Raw genomic sequence first — 24,670 nt, 5'->3', positions numbered from 1 at the left:
GTCGTCTTTGATTTGCTTTTGCATCCACTGATAAAGAGGGGAAGATTTAACATCCTTCCTGTTTGTTTTTGGAAGAAGTGTCTTTCATTTCTGTGAACTAATTTTATACAAATGGCAAAGATGTATGTCCTCCACGTTTCATTTGTTCATTTCAGCCTTGGCCATGATTCTAATAAGAGTGCATATAGAGTTGGGTTATACGTATAACCTATATCAACCAAACTGTAGGTTTGATTTGTTCGAAATGTACACTATAGATAATTAAAGTAGAGATTTACGTGATTCATTAACTGTGTTAGATTTACATGGTTTATTGATGATTTAATTGGAAAAGTTTCAATAACTTTTTTTTGATATAATTATTATAAATTTAAAATTTAATTGACTTAAAACGAAAAGTTGAAAAAGTAAATAAATTGATTGTTGACCTTAATTCTAATTTCAATGGTTTTTGTTGGACGTGGATTTTGGAGTCAGGGATAAAACGGTCAATAAATAGAAAGCGAATAAGAGAAGAATGAGATTGAAAGTAAGATGCTCTTGATCGGCCAACCACATCAATAACGGCCAAGAGCTAACAAGTTCGATATATAGGTTAAGCCAAAAAGGGATGAAACCCTAAAAGAACTAGGTAAGGATGTTGGATTGGGTTAGCCTTGACAGAAGAATCCTTAAAGAGGTGGTCTAGTAAAAGACCCGAGTTGGACAAAGAATAGGCGGAGGGCCAAAACATATATAAATAAGGATCAAGAAGAGCATAAGCAAGTTAGTTCTCCAACCAATATCAAATACATACTATCTTCTTCTTCCGATCATCTCACTTAAGCATTAGAGTGCATGACTCTAGCTTACACCACATCAATGTACAAGTTTCTTTGCTTGTAAGCAGACTTTCTTTTCCTAAAATACAAATTTATCGTTAGAACATATACATTTGCTTTGTAAAAAATTAGCATAAAAAGTTTGATCATAATGATAAATATAATTAAATAGTTCTAGAATGAAAATCTTGCATTGTTTTACATCTTTTGTGACCAAGATCATATTGCGTAATTATCTTGAGCTTAATAAAATTGTTGGAGATGTTAAGAGTCTCACGTTGAAAAAACTAAAGAGACTCACACTCCAAAATTGTCAATTGATTTTACATATAGTTGTATAGATAATATATATCAAGTCTTTTCAGCGTTTTCTCAATTATACTTGTACAATTTCACGATCCCAACTTCTTAATTATTTGAATGTGGTCTTGATTCTTTCAAATATCGCTCTTTCTACTATAGCTCATTCACGTTTATTTTTGTCCCTATACTTCTAACCAAAATAGTTGGGTGCATCTATTCACTCCAATCATAATTAATAACCATTTCACACACATTTTTAGACTTCACTCTAATTTTAAATAAGTTAATTTCAATTTCTCACAAATTAATATTCTATCTAAGTATGTGTATTATTTTAATTAACAATTTGGTTTTATGCTCTTTTAAATGCTTTTTTTTAGACATGAACATTTAAAACAAATATTTTATATCCATACATTTTCCACAATGTGAAAATGAAGAATAGAAAGATTTAAATTTTATGGTGGAAGAAGTATATAATTTTTAGATCATTTGAAATAATGCTGGTTGCTTGGACAAATTTATTAAGGGGTCGGGCCACGTGTTTCCTTGCACTCTCTGTTATTTTTTTTATTTTAAATATTAATTTTGAAGTATTGAATTACCATATATATTAAATAATGATTTATTTTTATTAATTTCGGTTAGCGGTGGTTGTGTCCTACAAAAATTCAAGGTTCTAGTTGTATTCTTATAGTTTTTATTTCAAATATCAATAATTTTCTTTTTCAAATGATTTTTAAAATAATTTGATATATCAATGGTTTTCTAAAAATTTTATTTTAAATATTAATAATTTTCTTTCCCAAACGATTTTCTAAAACGAGGATAGTTTGATTTTTCTTCCTAAATTTCAATGAATATTTTCTAAAAAAGAAATATAGTTTTTTAAAAAGAAAAAAAAACCTAAGATAAAATTCAACCTTACTTGTTAGAAAAAAATGCAACAAAGTCGATCATTCAAACTTTCATTGTTATATAGTGTCCCTTGAAACAAAATTTATGGATGGTTGTGTTATTCTCATATGATTTAACGTATGAATACACACAATTTGAAGCTTAATCTTTTTCCTTATGAAAATGTATTTATCTAATAGATAAATTAAAACTAAAATATATAAATAGGAGTTAAAACGAAATAAAATATATATAAACTATATATATATAGCAATAATAGAGTCGGTCATCGATAAATTTTACTATATTTTTTCAAGAAAATTGTTATATATTTTTTTGAAGAAAATTGTTATATCTTTTTTCAAGAAAACTATTTTAGGATTGTCCTATAATTGAAGTTTCCAATTATAATAATTTACCCTCAACTAAAATAAAACTATATGAAAAACATTAATTATTTAGTACGTTTTTTATTTTGTAACTATCATCTCTCCCTAATACTTTATACTAAAAAATAATTATGCACTCCAAACATTCACATAGCATTGTAACACAATTTCTTCTTTGCAAAAGTTATAATTAGTACTAAATTAACGTTTCTTTGGCTATGTTATAGGGTTATAAAATGCATGTGTTAAAACTGCAGATTCAACAGGAAGAAGTGAACAGTGGAGGTCAAAAGTGGAGTGACATTATTTGCTGTAATTTCTCACACATCTTCTCTTGAGATAATCCATCCAAATTCAGGAATAAACACCAAACCCTGTTCCAAGACAACTCGTCTGGTCATGTGTGCACAATCATACGTAAAAAAGAAAAGAAAAAAAGCAACATTATGAAGTACAGAGATAAAAAAGAAGAAACTAAATCTAAAATCAGTAGAAAGTAAAGAAAGTTTATGTGTGTGTGTGTGGTTTAATTCTGTTCACATCCCAAAGCTAAGGTTGTGCACATCAAAAAGTGAAACGAGTCCCTATCTTCAGGAGACAGTGATGGACACCCATTTAAGAAATACATGGTCCCTTTAACTATTCTTTCCTTTTTCTTTTCTCTACACCCAATACACATATGGCCTATGAAATCCTTTCTCAACTTTAAAAAACCCTTATATTATCTCTATCACAAAAGAGATTGATCATGAAACTTCAATTTTTCTTCCCCCCAAATATTATATATATATATATATAGACTAAATTATTTATATTATATAAGTATTTTAAAAAATAATTGCATAAACCTAAACACACAACTCAATAAGGTCCTAGATTACAACTTGAATGAAAGAGTAGCGTAGCTAGATGATAGGTTCAAATCTTCATATTCGTCCCACATATTATATTGTCAAACAAAATGTATATACTAACAATAAATAGAAAACAAATTTCATATCTTTAGAAAAATTTACACATCTTCAAAAGTGGCTCATGTCAACTATACTCTTCCATGTAATATATGAGTATCTTCAAAGCCTAATTAATCGAAGGGGTTTATCTCGAGAAGACGAAGAATGTCACATATCATAGAAAAAATGTACTGTATATATAAGTAAAAGACAACACATTTTCATTGGTATGAGACCATTTGACTAGTATTTTGGGAAAGTTGGTTGCCCTAGTATTTCAGCTTGAAGGGTCGTGTGGCGGTGATTGATTTGATGATGATGCCAATCGTTTCTCATGAGAATTGAAGCTGTTTGAAGAAACTGGTCGTCTGAGTGCCACAAGAAGCCATTATTGTTGTTGTTGTTGTTATGAGCTACTACTTCAGAAGTAGAACTTACAGTAGAAGAAGGATTGTTTTCAGAAGGAATAAGATTAATAGAGGGTCTCACATGAGCTACACCACATGAATTTGGAGATGGGAAAAACAAATTTGAAATGGCAGCCTCAAAAGGAGTACTGGCATTATTAGTGTTATTGTTTTGGATTATAGGGAGATCCATGTGACTCGATCCATCGTTCAACTGGTGAAAGTTTGAGAAATTACAAGAAGTAGTAGAAGTAGTAGTGGTCGACATGTCGAAACAGCTTTCAATGGATTTTCTTGTTGTAGTTGTTGTTGTTGAATTGGTTGGAGGAACTACTTCTTCAATTGGGAAAGTTTTTTCATGGCTTTTTTTATCATCTGATGTGATAATAATGTTGTCGTTATTGTCACTATTGTTGATAATTTCTTTCTCTATGAGAGGCTTGTGAGTGTTGGGGTCGATGCCTTTTTGCTTCAACTTCTTTTTAATACACGAATTCCATAGATTCTTAATCTCGTTGTCGGTTCTTCCAGGTAATTGAGCAGCAATTTGTGACCATCTGATTTGGTAAAATACATTAAACATGGCCACAAAATAAAGAATTACAACAAGAGAGAGTACTGAAGAAAGAAGGGAGAGTACATAATTAATTTACCCTAAACCCATAAAAGCTAAAAGACTTTTTTGTTTGAGGTACCCCTTTAAACAAAAACAAATGTGTCTCATAATTGAGTTAACAAATTTACCTGTTGCCTAGAACTGAATGGAGCTCAATGATTAAATCTTCTTCTTGTTGTGAGAAGGGACCTCTCTTCAAATCTGGCCTAAGGTAATTGATCCATCTTAATCTACAACTTTTTCCACACCTTTGCAACCCTATAAAATTCAAAAAAAAAAAAACAAATAAATTTCTTTTGAGATCCAAAGGTTTGATAATTCTCAAACCAAACTGAGAAGAAAGGGATTAAAATGAAAGAGAAGAAGAGAAAGGGGGAAATGGGAAAAAAGAAGAAGAAAATAACCTGCAAGTTTAGGGACAGAACTCCAACAGCCATGGCCATGAATGGTGATATAGTTATGAAGCTTTTCATCTTCCTCAGGTGACCAAAGCCCTTTCCTTAGCTTTTGCTTGTAACAACAAGAGTGCCTTCCCATTATGAACTTCCTCTCCCAATTCCAAAATCCAACTTTATTATTTATTTATTTTTTGTGGCAAAATTATAAAACAAAAAATGTTTTATATATATAATAAAATCATGATGGAAAAAAGTGAAGTAATTAAATTGAGATATTTATGAAGATAATTGAGATTGATTAATTATAGGTTTAAAGAGAAAGAGAGAGAGGAGAGAGAGAGGGGAGACACATGTGGGAATCTAATTAATAAGTAGGCTAAGTTGCAAATGGAGATGTCACACTCAACAGAAAAATGAGAGAGATATATACAAATTAAAAGTTAGAGGTCAGAATTTTTTTAATTTTTATTTTATTTTTTATGAATTAAATTTATAAAATAATGTTGTTATAGTCAATACCAAATTTACAATGTAGGGACTTCTAGGCCAATATGAAAATTTTTCCATATACTTTTCATAGTTTTTTTTTTTGCCATTTCTTTAGTCTTTAATTTAAAATTGTTGTAACTTTTAAAATAATTATTGGGTATGATTTTTTAAAAAAAATCAGATGCAAAAAGAATATAAAATTTGCCCTAACAAATTAAAAAGGATATATTATTATAACAAGTTTATTTAATTGGTTGATATAATCAATTAAAATTAACCATGTAAGTAAATGTAAATTATAACATTATATCCTTTCATGTTTTTTTAGAAATAGAAATATTTTATTGATAGACTAAAAGATGATTTTAAACAAATTAAAAGTTGTGTTTGTATTCGTACAAGGACAAAAAGCATTAGAAATAACCAAGTCTATGCAAAACTCAGAACGGGAGCAATAAGTATCTCAACCAGGGATGAATTTATTAAGGGGTCGAAGGCACGTGTGTTCCCTCGCATCTTCGGTTTTGGTATTTTAATATTAATTTTGAGATGTTACATTACAATATATGTTAAATAATGTTTCACCGTTGTTAAATTTCGTCTCTAGAATTGGTATAGTGGTTGTGCCCCTTCAAAATTCTAGGAGTGTTTGGATTTTTTTTGTTATATAGTGTCCATACACATGATTTATGGATCCGACACAGGTCTCAACAAAAGCGTTTACTCTGACTGACTCACAATCACATTTTTCGATGGCAAACACAATCTCAAACAAATCGAAGGTCTAGATTAATAAATTAAAACTAAATAATAATTGATAATTTGGGAAGAGCTAGAAGATATATTGTGATCCTATGTATACATATGCCCCATGATTTTAGTTAGAATTTACTAGTAATTCTCAAAAAGATTTCCAACGATTTGATAAAATTTTCTTAATTAATTCTTGCAGTGGAACTTTTAAATATAATTTGTGGAATTTTTTTTTGAATTATATATATTTTTCTTTCTTTGAAATTTCTTTAATTTGAATTGTTATCCTCATATGGACTAATATGAAGGAAGAAAGCATATTCATTTGAGATTGATGGAAAGCATTTTAATTAAAAGGTGAAGAGATGATGAATCTTATGCATCAAATCAACTTATCATTTACACAACCAATCATATATATATACACACACACACATTTAACAAAAGAGATGTAATTAATTTGAGTCAAATGAAAAACTTGTACTTTCTCCTTTGAGTTTTAATTAAGAGAAAACCTACAATTTGTTTTCCTTGTTTGAGTTCAACAAATAAAATTATCTCCCAAGTCCTTCTAGTAGACATAAAATTATACTGTTAATTTGCATAACATCATTCCATACCAATTTATTTGCTTCCATCATTTCTTTTTTAAATTAAATTGAAGATGAGCCTACTTTTTAAATACTTAAAACATATATTTTATCTATTAGGTGTGAATATTAGTATAGTTGTTATATCTATAATTACGACATTGAAGGTAGTGACATCATATCAACACAACTAGAGTCAAAGTTATTTTAGAAAAGAGAGCTTGTCATTGTTGAAAATAAGTCGGAGATTTTATGGTCCATAGAAAAAAATAACCATATGACTCATAAGTAGGGTGAGAGTATTAATATCATCTACTGATCGTAATTCAATCCAAGTGGGTTCATAACCCAGCACTGAAAACTATATAAGTTATACACACTGAGGTGTTATTGGGTTTGATTAAGGTTATAATATGAGAAATTATGCACTATGTGTACTTAGTAAGTGTGCAGTCCAATCGGATGAGACAAGTCATATCCTAACTTGAAAAAAATAGATTGAATAAGGTAGTAAGATACTGTGTGTTCAATAAGACCACTTTAAGAGTATTAATATCATTGTGCTCTATATTGATATATAACATTGACTTATCCTACGCAGCTTTATCTTATAGCCTCTTGTGTATGATGTAGGATGATGGATGATGGATGATTGGCTATTGGGATACAATCTTGGGGAGTGATAAACCAAGTAATCGATTCGAAATGATAGTTGTGCCATGCCCATCATCAAACCACTGTCTTGTAAACAATTTCAACACGATATCTTAATGTTAATCGTCTCACTAATTGGTCCTTAAATTTAAGATTGCATCAATAATGAACAAAGAGTTGTCAAGAAATCATGAGAAAACAAACTTGTTCATATTTGGTAACTTTGGTAGAAGTAAAAACATTTTAGATCTGAATTTGATTTCATATCACAATTGAAATAATTATCAATATATCAAATAGTAATATAGCATTAAGAAAACAACAACAATTTTTGTAAAAGTTAAAGACAAAAGTAGTGGAGTAGTACTACAAAGATATTTCTAATTTATATAAATGTGAGCACAAGTGCTGCACAATCTTGTCCACCCAACTATTTCGACTTCGCAAATGTGTATGTGAGAAAATACATGTGGATCATCATCACATACTTATACTAATTGAGCTTAGTTTATTTAACAACTTTTGTTTTAATTATTTAATCAACCTAATCTAATTAAATTACATTATTGTTCACATCTACACTTAGTTTTAATTAGCCTCTTATAATTTGGCATACAAACCATTCTTATTGTACAAGCCATTACTATCTTAATATAATGTGGCATGTATTCTCCTCATTACAAATGAGCTATTTTTTTCTATTTAGTTCTTTCGTGAATATATATCCTAGTTTGTGGCTGGCTGTATAAAAATAGAGAATCTATATTTTAGGGTTTTGTTTCTTATTTCTAGTTTAACAAATGTGTTTGTCTAACACTTTCATAAGGAAAAGTATGCTTATTTGATGAGGTTCTCATTTCTTGTTTTTCGTTTTTTATTTTTTGTTTTGTGTTTTTTTTAGAACAAGAAAAAGAAATATGTTTGATAACTATTCTTGTTTCTTGTTTCTTGTTTCTTGTTTCTTGAAAAGAAGCAAAAGCAAAAACTTGTTTAATAACCATTTCTATTTTCTCAATTATTTTATTTGTGTCGGTAATGTTTTATAGTTGAAATGTAATCTAATTATATATAAAATAAAAAATATATAGCATGCATTAAAATATAGAAAATAATTATCAACTACTTATATTGGTCAAATATTATGATGTAAATTTAATAACAATAATAAAATTGTTTCTTTGGATCATTCATATATTGTTAAATTTTGATTTTGTAATATTATTTCTATTAACATATTCATAGATAAAAATCATGTTACTATATCATTAACTTTCTTTTTCTTTTGATTTACCAATTTTAAATACATTCATTTCAAAAAAAAAAAAAAAAAATCTCCGTTTCAAACAAAACATCTAATTCAAAATCATTTCTTCACTTTCTTTAATCCAAACATAGAGTAAAATAGTATATTTTGAAACTTGATGAACTAACACATCTATTATTAAAAACTTCAACTAAAATGAAATTCCAAAAAGGAAAAGGGTGCACTTTTATACACAAACAAGAGATATATATTTCAAATTCACAAAGTGTTGACAATACATTATAATAGAAATGATATATATATATTTTGAAGTTCTAATTTGGCCATTGTTGATGTACCAAATAAAAGAAAAAAAATACAAGATACTCCAAAGAAAGCTACTACCTTTAATGATTGATATATATATATATGTATATATATAAGTACCCTACTTATAAATAAAAAGGCTTTCTTGGGGTACATATTCTTTCACTATTGTTGGGGTTCTTGTGCATTCTTTGATAGTCCTCATTCATCTATTTTTAAGTAAAGGGAAGGACATATAAAGTTGCATTTGAACCAAAGTACAATAATAAAAGGTGATCTCTCAATTATTTATTTTCTAGACAACCTAAGTATAATAACAATAATAATAAAGTCATATAAATATTAAGAAGAGTCCGTGTCTAGTAGAAGTTTTAGTTTCGTCTTTAAGATAATAAAGCTCTTCATATTTTTACAATTGATATGGTATTGTAATAAATCTACACGTTTCAATTAAAATATCATATTTAAGTATAATCAAATTTGATCAAATGAATGAAAAACTACTTGATCAAATCAAGTATTTGTTTCTTTTTTCTTTATTCTCCCTATCTTATAAGATTGAATATGTTGTAGATTGGTCCTTGCTTGATCAACATCGTAGAGAAGTAATTGTTCGAGGTTTTTCATTCGTGTTAATCACAATTGCAAACGAGAAGTTGCTACAGGTTGGCACAAATAATAGACATATATATATATATATAATTTATGAAAGTGTGAAGATATAGTTAATTAATATGTTGTAATCAATAAGAAGTTAGGGCATAGACAAAAGGGATGAGGTGAGTGAGTGGTGAGTTAGCTTAGCCCTAGCTAGTTGGTACTTAAAGGAGGAATAGAAATTTGTGGGGAACATTTACACATTTTCTTGCTTTTTGCCTTAGAGGATTTGACTTAGCCTTGTTGGGTTTTGCTAAAAGGATGTCCATTTGATTTGACCTTCATATATCAAATCCAAAAATGGGCCATTAACAAAATAGTTGGGAACATAACCACATGCATTTCTCCTAACTTCTCCATAAATCACTACCAAATTATCTTGTCAATCAATGAATCATGTACCTTAACAAATCAATTCAATCTTTAATCTTACATTACAACATTTATTATAACTTTATAATCTTCATTTTTCTACTCATTTCTTTAAGTATAATATTTTTAATATCATACGCAATCTCCATCAACTATGTACTTGTGTATGATATATACAAATTAACATGGATTGATTAGGATGGTAGGTATTAACTATTTCACAAATCTAAAATAACCACGTTCTTCTTGTAAAATAAAATTAAAACATATATATATATATATTAGATATTGTCTATTGTATATGATGGAGTGAAATGGCCAAACATAGAATGAAATGATATAGATAGCAAACCTTCATTTCACAATCTCAATCGGGCAATAGTTTTCATTTCTACTTCAAATCGCAAATTTATTATTTTAGTATGTTTCCATTATCAATATCAATCTTTACGAAACTATCCTATATTTAATTTATAAAGTTTCATTGTTCTCGAAGTTAACTTGAATTATTAGACGATAATGCTCCTCTACTTTGAGCTTTTTTTTTTTTTGTATGTAATTTCATTTTTTATCATATATTCAAAAAAAAATTAATATGACTACCTTGTCATAAGGTTGCCTTTTTATTCCTCAAGCACAAGTACACAAATAGATATTGAAGAACTAATTTTAGTTGAAGTATGTTTGTTTTGGTTTTAAAATGAAAAATTAAGGTTCGTTTTTGTTTCTTGATTTTGTTTCTCGTTCCATGCATTTTTTTGTTTCTTTATTTCAACTTTTTCACTCGGTTTAAAATAAGAAATAAGAATATGTTCGATAACATGTAATATTCCAAAAAATTTAAGATAATTTTATTATTTAATTATCTTTTATAAATCATTATCAGATTATTAATAGTGGAAAATGTTAAGTATGCATTGGAATATAATTATTATTGGATGGAAAAGATGATGGAATTAATTAGAGAGAGAAACGGATATTTGAATAAATATATATATATATATTTTTATTTTAAAAAGAGGGGAGTTTGGAATGCATCAAAGTTAAAAAGAAAAAAGAGAAATAATTTTTGTTTTCTTTCTCTTCTCCTCATGTGAACCTTATGTTGTCGTCGGCCATCTCAATCTCTTCTCCAGCCAGTCTTCGAGGAGCCACGCATTCTGCTCTGCACCGGTGAGAGGAAGCTTTTGCGGCCACATTAGTCACCAGTTTGGTGAATTTGGTGAGCGTTATGAGTTCTTATTGTAGATTTTTTAATATCTATTATTAAAAAGTTAATGGAGACGTAAATGTCGACCTTATAAGTAATACTTTGGTAAATACGAATCCAATCAAGCCAAATAATAAAAATAATAATAGTAATACAAAAGTTATCAAATCATAGTGAAAAGGCTCTAACTCGCCTAAATTATGGAAGGCAAAAAATAAAAAAACTGCTTTTTGGCTTTGAAATTGCTTTTTATTTGAGTGGAAGTCCCAAAAGATATTCAACTTTATTTGCCTTTCCACATCAATATTACTCTATTTTTGGGAAGATTTTATGTTAATTATTAGTTTTGGGTAATGGGTAAGTCCTCCAAATCAAATTAATTCCATTTCTTTGATGGCCTCAAAGTCTCTAAACTATATTATTCACCAATAATATATTATATATATATATATTCCATTTCCATCCCCAAGTTCTTTCCACTTTTTTTCTTTGCATGCTTTATTTTTTTTTTTTAGAAAAAAAAGCTTGTAAAAAAAGTAATTCTTGTGATGTTCTAATAGTCTTTTTTAAAAATATATATATACATATATATTATTTCCTTCTCTTTTTTTTCAAAGATTGTGATTGTGATTTAAAGGGGAAAATTGAATGTTTTTTTCCCTTGGTGTTTAAACTTTAGAAAATACCTATTTTAGCCTCATAACTTTATAAGGAAACAAAAATCATTTAATTAGATGCTCTCTATTAATTCACCATCAATTGTTTCATATATGTGTAGTTATGTACTCGTTGTGGTAAATTTTGAAACCACGTCAATTGATTGAGTGAGACTTTAGGAAGTAAAAGTGAAAATATACCATTGAAATATCAATCTATACTTTTAAACTTTGAGGATTGTTTAACCTCCAAAGTCAAGATTTAAAATATGAATTCGACATGTCCTAGCTACCATACTCTTCTACAACTTTAGGTATGAGTAATCTAAACTAAGCATTTTGGGCTACTATAAAGTAGTAGCTCTCAATTTTTTAAAGTTTTTTTTAATTATACTTTCATATTCTCGTGATTTCTCTCATTTGGTGTGATCTCGGTTTATTTATATTTCCCTCCTAAGTTCAGGGTATCACAATTGTAACAATGGTATGAATTTAAGCTCTAAGCTTTCTTAACTGTACCAATTTACATTGTCCTCGAGAAATTTAGTTCGACCAATTTCGTGTGGAACTTGTAATTTGAGACATTTAAACTCCTAAATTTAACCAGTAATTTTCAATCTTGTGTACGTGTTACTTATTCAAATGTCAATCTTACAAATTAAAATAGACAATTTTCAAAAGAAATCCAAATCACTAAAAGTGATTACACAAGAAAAAGTAACCTACGTACCTTCACATTTATTGGCAAAAGGCGGTTTGCTAGGATTTAAACGTAATCCAACCGAAAACAAACCCTAAACAAGAAATATTACAACGAAAGATTCAAAACAATATCAAAAGAGCCAAGATTGGCCAAACATAAACAAAAATGGCCAATAAAATGCAACATAAGCAAATAGTTAAGAATGGCCAAACAAAATAAGAAAAATTCATCTATGAAAGTTAAGAGTTTATGAGTTGCATATAAAGTTTTTTCAAAGAACGTAATGGAAGGATATAAAAGTTTAGAAACAAATGTTGGTTCATAATTTAAAGGTATATAGATCCATATTTTTGTTCAACTATGTAAATACAATTCATAATAAAAGGAAAGAAATAATGAGAAAGGCATCACTAGAGAAATGGTCACTTCCAAAATAAGTTGGAGTGGGGCCTAATAGTACTTAAGTTGTGATCATATACTAAAAACAATTTATGATCATTTTAATTCTTTTGTTATCTCAATTCTCATCTCATACTCAATTAGTAAATAGAAAGAGAACAACCTACAACCTACAAGAAATAAAGTCAAATATAATTATTTGGAGTTCAATAATTTGAATAATTGAGTATCAAATTCAATTTTTGTTATCTATTTTATTATTGGCTGGAACCTCATAAAATCGAGAACGAGAGTACGAGAGTGTGGAAAAAACATCAAAACTAGTCACCTCTTCCAACCCTCCTTATCCGATTTCTCGGTGTCTCCAAAAATTCTATCGTTTCTCTCCAACCAAATATTCCCACTAAACTTCAAAGAAACTTTCACATCACAGCATTTTGGTTTCTCCCTCAAGGGAGAATGCAAAAGCACTTCTTTCAACATACACCTCTCTCAACTAACTTTTTAAGCACTTGAAAGGTTTTCCAAATACAACTGGAGATGAAATGAAGGTGTGCTACAACTGTTATTCCTTGACCATTCTTATAGAATGATGCAAGTTATGAGTGTGTTTATATCACATAGGGAATATCATTATACAAAACTGTCATCTCCACTCAAGAAGATTGAAAAGAAGATAGCAATGAAACAATAGTGAAAAACTCTAATGTAACAAATGGCTGAATCAATCAACCACTGATTTGGCCAAGCTTATTCTCTGATCCAAAAGGGAGAATTTGTATCTGCTCAATGAATCTTCAACCATACTGCAGTAGGCCAAGATTAAACTTTGGTTTCAACCAAGCTAAAGAGGAGGGAAAAGACTATGAAATCAGCATACATGCAAAACTTTGTTAATGTTCTACATATCAACTTTTAAGTTGTGTAAAGTTGATCACCACATGCAGGTTTCAGTTGAAGCAAACAATTTTAGGATGTAAAAGTTTAGCTACAAATCCATAAATGGTTTCAGGGGAGAAACTCATATGAAGATAGAGGAATGGGAGAGAATTTTATTTTCCATTATTAAGTCTAATCTACTTACAAATTTTCATCATATTCAGCCTCGAGGCATTTGCTTTATGCCTGTCCAGTACCCTCCCAGTGGTAGCAAGAAATATGTGTCGTCTATGCAACCATCAGAGCCTGATTAAACTTCAGATACTAAATGACAGAACGTCTCCAAGTCCAAAGCGGGATCTTGTGCTCGATCTTTTATACTCCTAGACACTGAGTAATTATGAACAAGTCGAAGCAGAATGTCAAGGCCATGGGATGGCTTTTTCTTTTCTCAAATTACAGAGACAATCTGCCTAATGAATGTGATTTCTTCAAAAAATAATCTGCATAGAGTAAAGAGATTTAAACGCCATCATCCCTGATCACTGACTAGGTAAAATAGAAAAACAACACTGCAAATTCCACTCACATGCAACTTAGTTAGCTATAAGATCCTTTTTGCTGGTAGGTTTCACACTGCTGGCATTAACACAAGAAGCTTGTTCATTAGCCTGCAGTAAAGAACATCATTCATGGGAATCAAAAATCGAATTCAGAGTGAATAAACGATAATGTTAATTCTTAGTTATCTCAATTCTAATAAAGAATTGGTTACTTCTGCATCTTCTGTCTAATATCCTATACTAACATCGAGGAATCATGGAATCAAGCACCAATCGAATAAATAACATATATTTTTTTCTAGTAAATAATCAATCAAAGTCATATAAAATTCACCTAATAATAGTTCAAAGAGCAACTGGATAATTCAATATTTCCATGAAGGATTAAAATTAGTCTTTCTTTCTTCCTTTCTTTTTTTCTTTGGGTGAAGGGAGTCCAAAATATAGGAAGAAGATAGAATTTACACTTTTAGTCTTCTAAATTTTTATAGTTCAAAGTATTAACATATATAGCAATATTCTAAGAAAATTGCAAATATAGCAAAATGTATTAGAGCTCTATCGATAATAGAAGCTTATAATCAATAGACCATAAAATTGTTACCCATCATAATTACCCTTTTTTATTTATTTTTCTAAAGAAACATTTTAATTCTTGAAGTTTAAGAAAGTACAAAAGTAGTCTCTAAAATCATTGTTTTATAAGGGCGAATGATGGAAAGCTGAGTAGGGTAACTGAATGATGATGTAGTTGTGCTTAAACCATCAGTTTTAAATAACATGGGAACTTTTTATTTAACCATGAAGAAGCATGGATACTTTAGTTTGCGTGTCCATGTCCAACGCGTATTGGACACTCGGACACTCCAACACTTGGTAGACACCTATCCAACACTTGTTAGTGCAACAATGCATTAGACATGCATAGAACACATTGAGTAGACCATAAAGACATATATGACAATAGTAACTACTTTTGAGCATGGAATACTTCAAGTTAAGTTTTTTAAGCATATAAATGCATCAAAATTCATTTACTATGAATTTTCTTTTACTATAAAAGTGATATTTTTTTAAAATGAATATTTTAATTATAAAACGTGTCTTTGCCATGTTGTGTCCTAAATTTTTAAAATATAACGTGTCGTCATGTCTTTGTTGTGTCATATCGTATCTCGTATCCATGTCTGTGCCTCTTAGTTTGATTGTATATTCTGTCCTCTATGGAAAAACTCCATCGACCTATCTCTCTTTTTCTCTGACCTAGCCGGCATTCTGCTTACCAGCAGAAAGAGTTATAAAAAAATCCCACCAAAACAACACTGATGATCTAGAAACCAGCAACTCTATTTAATCAACCACCCACCATCTTCTTCTTGCCAGCACTTTCCAGATCAACACTAACCCAGTAAGAGAAAAAAATCCCACCAAAAGAGTTTGAGGAGAAGGGGTCAAGATAGAGGACGAAAGAGGGTTGTTGGTATGCTGAGTTTCTTCAGTAGAGTTGAAACCAGTTCGGTTGTAATCGCCAAGAGTGTTTTTGGGGGATTGACCATATGAGAGAGAGAAAGGTGACTGACAGTGTATGATAACAATCTTTTAATGGTTCTTGTTGTTACTAAAAGGAAGGGAAAACTGACACCAGAGATTATTTAGAACCATTTGATAACACTCATTTCATGTTTCTCGTTCCTTGTTTTCAAATTTTTTTTTTTAGAAAAGGAAACAGAAATATGTTCTAATTGACTACCTTGTCTACTGTTTCTTAAAAAAGAAAAACAAAACAAAACAGAAACTTGTTTTTTTTAACCGTTTCTTGTATTTTTATTACATTTTCCCCATATTTTATAATCTAAATATCATATAATTATATAAAATAAAAAAAAATATATAGAATGCATTAAAATATAAAAAATAATTATCAGATACACCTAAGTTCCTATGTAAAATTATTAACAATAATACAATTGTTTCTATCATTCATATGTTGCCAAAGTTTGATTTACACTATTATTTCTCACTCAAGTCATTTGTTTTAAATTTTAAATGAAGTAGACTCAAATCTAACTACATTATATTATTAATTCCGTGGTTGAAAAAAGTATTAAAATAACCTAAATGAATATATCAATAAACAAAATTCATATATTGTAAAATTATAACTGGTTTCGACAATAAGAAAAATAAAAATAAATATATATAAATGCATATTGCAAAATTCAAAATTCAAAATTCAGAAAATATTTATTATACGCATATTAAAAACATAAATGATTTAATATGAAAAAATTGATAAAAAAAAAAATTACAAATGTTTAGATATTTTGCTATTATTTGCAAAATATTTTGGTTCTTTTTCCTATATTAGAAAAACTCTATTGAAAATTTGAAATTTGGAAATCAAAACAATATACAAATCTAAATATTTGAAAATTCAAAATTCAAAATTAAGTTAGTTGTATTTGCAAATAATTTGATTCATTTTTGTATATTTGAAAACAACCCTATGAAAAAATTGAAATTTGAAAATCAAAATAATATATAAATAAAAAAAATTGAAAATTGAAAATTAAATTAACATATAAATATAAATATAAAGAAAGAAAGAAAAGTAAAATAAAATAAAACAAAAATGTAGATTTGATATCAAAACCATAAAGTTGAGAAGTGTGATGGACATGCATGCTAATGCTAACTAACTAGCCAAGTCCACACTTTGTTGCATTTATGAAACAACGTTTAATAAAATAAAAATGGAACAGGTAGTTTCTCAATTTTGGCCCCATTTTTAGGTACGTTTCTCGAATTTTAGGAACATGAACGTTATCAAACATGCCCTTGACTACTTAAATTTCAGGAGTAAAATTAGGAGACAAAATGTTTATATGATAAAAAGTCTATCACAGTTCCTGCTCATGAAAGTTTGAAACAAGTATGATAAAAACTTAATTTAAGAATGTTCAAAATATATATCTGCAAACCTGTCTAAGAGCTGGAGTAATTGAAGGATCGGTGCCACCATTTGGCCCCATGGGTGAATTAATGTTTGGAGATGCATCTTTCGAGCTACAGGCTGCAGTTGAACCAAAATTATCCACAGGAGCTACTGCCATACTGGAATTAGTCACAAAAGGCCCTCCAGAAAACGGTGCAACCGGTCCACGTGGCATAGGCATGGGAAGTCCTTGACCAGGAAGTCCAAGAACTTGAAAGTTAGAACTTGGCAGTCCATGCATTACAGTTTGAGCTGGCATTGATGGGCCAGGGAAATGCATTCCTTGCATGTGTGGCACTTGAACCATAGGAATACCACCATTCATGTCTGGCATACCTATCCCATATCCCATTCCTATGCCCATGGGTGGGTAAATGTGAGGTGTATTCATGGGTGCCATTGCTCCAGGGAACATCATGGGAGGCATGAACAAACCCGCTCCCATTGACATAATCTGAATAATGAGTTAAATACTTTAACAAGTTACTGAGTTGTTTTACACAATGAAAATTTCCAAGTTATGGAAGACGAACTGGACAGAAGTGGGAACAGAGAATCACCTGAACCTGAAGTTGAAGCGTTTTCAAGTACTCAATGGCTTCATCGAGCATGGATGCTTTGTCGACCTAGTCATTCCATGTAGATTATTAAGAAAAAAAATCAAGTTTTGCTACTTTCGAGCAACAAATGAACACCCTCAAGAGAGAATAACCCAACCTTATTACAATTTGGTATCAGTTCTTGCAGTGCACGCATCTTCTCATTAATTCTATCTCTTCGTCGCTGTTACAGAGTGTTAAGAACGAGTCCACTTAAGAACAAAAAGGAAAAGCTTTATATATGAAGCAAAAGAACTGCAGTTCTCATAACAACAAGACTCACTCTTTCTGATAAATTATGAACTTCTGCAGCCCTGCTTCTTTTCGAACCAGCTCCTCGAGCAGAAGTCACTCTCTTCACATCATTGCAGTCTTCTTCTACATCCTGCACTTGTAAATACTTTTCATTTATCTATTTGGAAAACGAGCAAGGTGCACAAGGCAAGACAAGGATACAATTTAGAACTCACATCACTATGCCATTCAGAATCCTCAGTGTCATGACATTTTCTCTTCCTATTATGTGGTGGATCATCAGAAGCTCCCTCCACGCTATTCCGTGAACAAAGGGAAGCAGCAAATACAGATTCAACAGCCTTCTCACTATCTGCCAATCCTTTCGTTGCACCAACTTCAAAACGATGTTTGAGTCGGTCATCATGGTCGGCTGAATCACCCAAACAAGCAGCCTCAGGCTGTTTGTTAGTCTGTGATTGCTCAAGAGGCTTGGCATCTGATGGACTTTTACCATCTATGGTAGGAACTACCGCATTTTTACAACCTGAATTTGATTCATTTCTTATACCACCTTGGATTGCAATTAATGATGATTCATGTGGTTGACTATTAGCAGCCGAACTATTATTAACCATGCTGTCCAAATTGCGTGAACCCCCAGTTCCAGGGACACCATGCTTCTGAGGATTGGATTTGAGAAGAGAGGCAGGTCGCAGAAAGTGGGAAAAATTTATGATATTGGATGAATTATTTGGAGGAGTTGGATCTAGCTTTTGCTTTGCAATGCTTGAAGAACTGCTTGCAATCAATGGAACCTGAGGAGAGTGGCCCACAAGAGAATCATGGAGCATCTTGCCTGTAGTATTTTCCGTTTCTCCAGCACATTTTGTTCTGAGATGTGGAAATGATGTCTGACTTTGCTGGGATGCTGATGAATGTAATTGGTTCGTGCTACTTCTAGCTCTAGCAGCTGAAACATCTAATGAAGAAAGTTTGGAAATATTGCCATCTTCTAGATTAGCACCGTGCATAGAATTTAGGTGCATATCTCTCTCTCTGTTTACCTGATTACCGCCACTAGCTTTGCCTATAGAAGATGCAATGCTATTACGTGAGGGAAAGTCATTAACAGTGACCCCAGATAATTCAGGTAAGAAATCGGAAGAATAATCGTGTTGCAGATGTCCATCAAGAGGATAACTTAACCAAGGCACCATATCATCGTCGTCGTCATGAGCTAATTCAACATCCGGAGAAGGGGCCGTTGACATAACATCTCTTACTACAGAATCAATAGCCCCAAACTTTCCCATCTTTGCATTGTTGAAATATCCTACATCTCTATCTCTATCCCTGGGACTATGAGATGGTAAACATTGAGCCTGTGAAGTGTTTAAATTTGAGTTCTTCCTGGGCCTATTGGACTGGCCTTGCAGCAAAATTTGACCATTCTCCCACACCAGCTCGAAAACATCATTCTCAGGACTACATTCGAACCCCAAGAGAAACAAAAAGCTAAAATTTAGAACAAATATACATAGAACAAAACCCAGACGCCAAAAAAATACTTCACAAACAATAAGCAAAGAAATAATGATGATCCTTAAGATCCAAAAGTCAAGCCTAGCTAAAAGACTTACTTCATAGATAAATCAGAAGCAACCATGCTGTTCTTGTCTTGAGTTGAATCAAGTTTCCCTCTGGCCACACGATAAAGCTCAGATAGAGGCATGGTTGGAAAATAAGAAAAGAAAGAAAAAGAAAAAAAAGAACTCTTTGCCTCTTTACTGGGAAATAAGTCACGTTTAAACTTCACAAGCTAAATCCAAATGAATAAAATAAGACGAACCCAGTTGAATACAAAAAGGATTAAACACCTCTAAATCATCAAAGTGGTTCACAAATAGGTAAAACCAATGTCCCTATCAGTGGAGTCAAATAGAGTTTTGGGAGAAAATATATTTTAACAACTCAAAAGGGGTATTAAATAAAGCAATTGTTTAATGAATCTAGAGACACCCAAATCCAAAATTAAGCTCCTAAGCTCATATTAATATAAAAGAAACTCGAGAAGAAAGGCAAATCCAACAGATCCCAGATGAAATATTTGTTTAATAGGCCGAGTCTGACGAGCAAGAAAGAGGAAATTAGCGAAAGAAAAGTATATTTACTTGAAGAAGACAAACGAAAAGCCTGACAAATGACATCCAAACCAGAACAAGGGGAAAACCTGAAGAAATTCGGCGGCTAAACGAACGGAAAAGAAACAAAAACGCGAGGGAAAAGTGAGATCCTCGAAGCAGTCCAAATACACGAATCCAAATGCATCGAAAATGCGAATTGGGGTTTAATCGAACGATCTAGAAAGCTATAGTTTAGCCAAAAACAAGTAGGAAAAAGAAGAGAGAAAGAAGATCCCAATGGAACGTGAAAGAAGGGAAATGGGCAAAAGGGCAACAGAGTTATAGCAAGAAAAATGAAGGGTAAGAGAGTGAAAACAAAATAGAGCGCATCTGAGTGGAGAAAAGGACTGTGACACCTTCTGAATCTCAGTCTCAAATTAAGTCGGAAGTGGGTCCACCATGAAACCTCTGGTCAAGATGAACTGGGTCACCCACCACCGCCACCACCGTCGTCATGGCCACCGCGAATTGGTGGTTCAGTGCAGAGAAACTCTGTTCATCAATCATTGAATGAAACTATACATTGACAAGGTTGAATTTTGATAAAGTTTAAGAAGAAGGGTGTTGGTCTTCTTGTTGTTCCTGCAGTTTGCTCCCTAAGATTGAGGCAAAACCGAATCGTTTGAATGAAATGGATGATTGAACATACAGTCTCTGCAAATTAAAGTTGCTCCCCCATTCCATATTCTTATCTGAGTGGCATCTTTCTTTTTTGTTGTGTATTGTGTTTGTTGTTTGTATCTGATCTCTCAGCATTTTTGTGCAATGCGATACATACATTGCATGTATTGCATTGGTGTCATCCTTTTTGGATAATATTAGAGATAGATATCAAAAAGAAGAAAGCACTACGCACCATTTTAACCTCAAATCCAAAGCTTTCATATTAGTATCTAAAAGATTGACATAAATATACAAGATACACCACTGTTTGTTAAAATGGTGTAAATGAAGTGTTATCCATTATAATTACTCAAAAAAAAAATTTATAGAGATGATGGAAAAAGGTATCTACAGTATGAAAACGGTATAAATGAAGTGTCTATGCATTAAATTTATTTAGAAGTCAGGTTGGTCTCCAAGTTATCATAACAATGTCTATGAACAAATTTACTGTCCATTCTCTCAAAATCTCTATTTTAGCCGTGGAATATATTCTTTTGACAAATTTTTAGAACATAATCATTTACATCTTTATCTTTCTATCGTTTTTAATGGATTGATAATATACATCTTATGTCATTTTACTAACGTTTAAAGAAAAATATCTTAGAATAACTCAATTGATAAAGACATATCGTAGCATTTTTGAAGTTTTAAAAATTCTCATCCCCGTCAATCATCAACTACAAAGTTTAGATCAAACTATATTATGAATTTACACAATCAACGACTAAAACACGCATTTGAAAAGTTTAGTGAACGTTGAATAGAACAAAAACCCTAAAAGTTAAAAGAGATTGGAAAGGGTTTGTTTTGTTGTAGAGACAAAGATGGAGGGATTTGTCTACAAGAGTGATGTGTCCATACATGAATCTTTTTTTCTTTTTTTTTCTTTTCTTTAATTTTTTGTTGAGATTTGAGGTTGTGGAAAGTGGGGATTATTTATAGAAAGAAACAAGTGGGGGAAATGGTATGGGGTGATGAAGTTCACGTGGGAAGCCTTTGCTTTTGAGACACTTATATTCATACATCTCATTCACTTAACAGACATTGGGGGGGCCTCTCTTTTTTTCCTTTTGGCCTTATTTCTCCTCTTCTTCTTCCTTTCCTATTCTTCTTTCATTTCATTCACACACTTGGCTTCAACTCATTTAACTTAGGGTTTGAGCTGGCTTTTTTAAAGGGTAATCACAACCGGTAGCACTCTTATCGATAAATATAATTAAGTATATATAGTAACAATTTAAAAAAAAATTGTAAATATAGTGAAATCTATCCGTCTGATAGAACTTTTATAGTTGATGTAGTTGAGATAGACTTTCTTTTTTTCTTTTTTGAAAAGATATGTCATGTGGGTCGGTAGGTACATCAAAAATATCAATCATCTTTAATAGAAACCGAGAATATCAAAAGGGGAATAAAAGAAAGGGGATAGAGAGAAGAAACCCACCGGATGAAACATTATGTATCACATCAGAGTTAGATTATGTAGAGGGTTGCAAGCACTATAGAGGAAGGTTTGTAGTTTTTTAAAAAGCTTTGAGCTCCTTAAAACCCTTAATATATTGTTTTATAGGTATTTATTAGCCATATTAGTGATAGATTTCTATTGACTTGATATTGTTTATCAACTTTGAGTTTTTCTATATTTGAAATTTCTAATTCTTTAGGTTGTTCGATAATATTTGTAATTATTCTTTTTTGAACAACTTTGTTTGAGTGCTCTTGGCTATAAGCACATATACTAGAGTTTCGAGAGCATCTATCTTATAAGATACTTAACTTCTTTTTAACTCTCTAGTGTGATTGTTTGTTTGCTTTGATATTTGATAGAGTGTGGATGAGACACATGTAAAGACTCTCCTATAGTTTTGTTTAGAATCTCTTTTTTTTTATAGGGTATAGGGATGTCTCCAAAAGTTGGCTACTAAAAAATCTAAGTGATTTTAACTTGAGGAATTATATGGTTTGTGTTAGATTGAAAATTTTGGTTTTATGTTAGATTTTAGATTCTTTTTGTTGGGTTGATTTTGTGTACACATGTGCACTAAGTTGAATCATCTTCACTTACAATAATACGTAGCCATAAAAGTTGTAAATGTATCATTAGATTTCTAACTCAAGACTAACTCTAAACCTCAAAATTTGATAACACCTATGGGTCGTTTATAGAAAAATAAACTTTGCCAAAGTTATTCGAGTCACATAAGCTTATAACATGAACCATTAGAATGAGTCTAAGATATCACAAAATAAATCTATGAACACCTCAGTGGAGTATATCTGAAGGATTCAGCAGTAAAACGAAAATGTTGCAGTTGTAAAAGAGGAAATAGGAAATGAAAGAAGAAATTCTTTTGAGATAAGGCTCTAAAGCCAAGTGTTTACTTTATTTACATCAAACATATTCGAAGTACTCCAAAGAAACATACAGACACAAAATATAATCCAAACTTAATGATTACATCCAAATCAATCAAACTACGTAAAGATCAAAATAGTGAATTCTTGTAAGCTGAGCAAAACAAAAACGTCTGTCATCAATAACAATAATAAAAGCACTCCTCGTCAATTTATTTCCAACTAACCAAAGCTGATGGAATTAAACTACTGAAATGATCAAACTTTGGACATGTATGAATTCCTGAATATAGAATATATTATATAATAAGATTGAAATAATGAATGTAATGTATAATATAACATTGGAAACCATATAAGAATAATAAAGTAGTATTATAAGATGCCATATGGGTATGGGGAAACAAATGAGGATAACATAAAGAAAGAAAAAAGAGGAAGGGCCTCCAAGTTTATCCCCCACCACAAGATAGAGATGTTGGACTGACAAATCATTTAAATTATTTATGGGTTTTTTCTTTTGTTTTTTCTTTTTTTAAGTTTCATTAGAAGAGGCCTTTGCTTGCAATTCATAAATTTTCTTGTGCTTATTAACTCATATCACATGGACAGCTCTAAACTATTAATTCAAGTGATCTTTTCTCTTACCACAGAGGTTTGAAGTTTCCAAATTTCTTATGGTTCTCGTTTGGTATACTACTCTAAATTTAGTTATGAAAAAGTTGGTCATTTTTTGTTAATTTGATTCATACCCATGTTAGATCATAAATCAATGTCATGCTACCAATAGGTTAAATGATAGTGAAAACCAAGTAATTACTTTTTAGAAATTTAAAGGGTTAGATGTAAAATAAATGCTGAAAGGCTTAAATAGATATATTTATAGTTTTGAACCCAAATCAGTTTTTCTTCTAATACTTACAAGAATTGTTATAGCTTAAATTTTGTAACTGTGGTAACCAAATCATTTTAAGCTACTTCAATATAGCAAAATGATAGACGGTTACATGTAATAATTTTTCTTGGTCTATTGTGGTCTATCAAATATAAAAGAGTAATTTAATATCTTAGCTTTATTTATTCAATCATATGAATTCAAATTTATGTTTTCCGATACAACTCACAACCACCTGCCATCGTGCCAACATAAATAAGAGAAAAAATGTGCATGTTAGATATGCAGCCAAATTTAAAAAAAGAAAAACAAAGCATATGGACTCGTATATATGTATGTTGAAGATTAATGAATGATATATATAATGTGGGGTGTAGCTGATTGTATTCTATTTTAGAAGTGCCCATAAGCATTAAACCCTGATGGCTCTACAAGTTGAGAAGAATTTCAACAAATGC

The 24,670-nt window shown here is 30.8% G+C and overlaps 2 protein-coding genes across 8 annotated transcripts; both read right to left on the bottom strand.

The window, feature by feature from the left end:
* Positions 1–3,359: 3,359 nt before the first annotated feature.
* On the bottom strand, positions 3,360–5,131 carry LOC101216498 (transcription factor MYB8). The gene is made up of 3 exons (XM_004144752.3): positions 4,791–5,131; positions 4,515–4,644; positions 3,360–4,327 (listed from the first exon to the last, which is right to left on the bottom strand). The coding sequence occupies exons 1-3, from the start codon at positions 4,921–4,923 to the stop codon at positions 3,607–3,609; spliced, it is 984 nt and encodes a 327-aa protein (XP_004144800.1). The 5' UTR covers positions 4,924–5,131; the 3' UTR covers positions 3,360–3,606.
* An 8,177-nt stretch (positions 5,132–13,308) lies between these two features.
* Positions 13,309–21,135, bottom strand: LOC101216738 (transcription factor PIF3). 7 transcript variants are annotated; one of them, XR_968643.2, is made up of 9 exons: positions 19,751–21,134; positions 18,344–19,595; positions 18,157–18,258; positions 17,992–18,057; positions 17,835–17,900; positions 17,261–17,728; positions 14,306–14,387; positions 13,922–14,219; positions 13,309–13,643 (listed from the first exon to the last, which is right to left on the bottom strand). XR_968643.2 is itself a non-coding variant. In XM_031880882.1 (9 exons), exons 2-8 carry the CDS (start codon positions 19,774–19,776, stop codon positions 14,313–14,315), a joined length of 2,055 nt encoding a protein of 684 aa, XP_031736742.1. In that variant the 5' UTR covers positions 19,777–19,810; positions 20,282–21,133; the 3' UTR covers positions 13,689–14,219; positions 14,306–14,312. The 7 variants fall into 7 exon arrangements, 6 of the variants coding, with proteins under 6 accessions (XP_031736742.1, XP_011648886.1, XP_011648887.1 ...); XM_031880882.1 differs by lacking the exon at positions 13,309–13,643 and having other exon boundaries at positions 13,689–14,219; positions 19,751–19,810; positions 20,282–21,133; XM_011650584.2 differs by lacking the exon at positions 13,309–13,643 and having other exon boundaries at positions 13,689–14,219; positions 19,751–19,810; positions 20,341–21,133.
* Between the last annotated feature and the right edge of the window lie 3,535 nt (positions 21,136–24,670).

This window comes from Cucumis sativus, chromosome 2, assembly GCF_000004075.3.
Source record: "Cucumis sativus cultivar 9930 chromosome 2, Cucumber_9930_V3, whole genome shotgun sequence".
In the NCBI taxonomy this organism is placed as follows: domain Eukaryota; kingdom Viridiplantae; phylum Streptophyta; class Magnoliopsida; order Cucurbitales; family Cucurbitaceae; genus Cucumis; species Cucumis sativus.
The sequence above is the reverse complement of the archived record's forward strand: the minus strand, read 5'-3'. Positions and strand labels throughout refer to the sequence as shown.

Excerpts from the sequence above, each read along its gene's own strand:
- LOC101216738 (XM_011650583.2), bottom strand. The coding sequence starts at position 19,842 with ATGCCTCTATCTGAGCTTTATCGTGTGGCCAGAGGGAAACTTGATTCA. Across the intron at positions 17,901-17,991 it reads TGATACCAAATTGTAATAAG|GTCGACAAAGCATCCATGCT; the intron begins GTTGGGTTATTC and ends TGGAATGACTAG. Across the intron at positions 17,729-17,834 it reads CGCTTCAACTTCAGGTTCAG|ATTATGTCAATGGGAGCGGG; the intron begins GTGATTCTCTGT and ends CTCATTATTCAG.
- LOC101216498 (XM_004144752.3), bottom strand. The coding sequence starts at position 4,923 with ATGGGAAGGCACTCTTGTTGTTACAAGCAAAAGCTAAGGAAAGGGCTT. Across the intron at positions 4,645-4,790 it reads TTCTGTCCCTAAACTTGCAG|GGTTGCAAAGGTGTGGAAAA; the intron begins GTTATTTTCTTC and ends TGAATTTTATAG. Across the intron at positions 4,328-4,514 it reads CATTCAGTTCTAGGCAACAG|ATGGTCACAAATTGCTGCTC; the intron begins GTAAATTTGTTA and ends TTACCAAATCAG.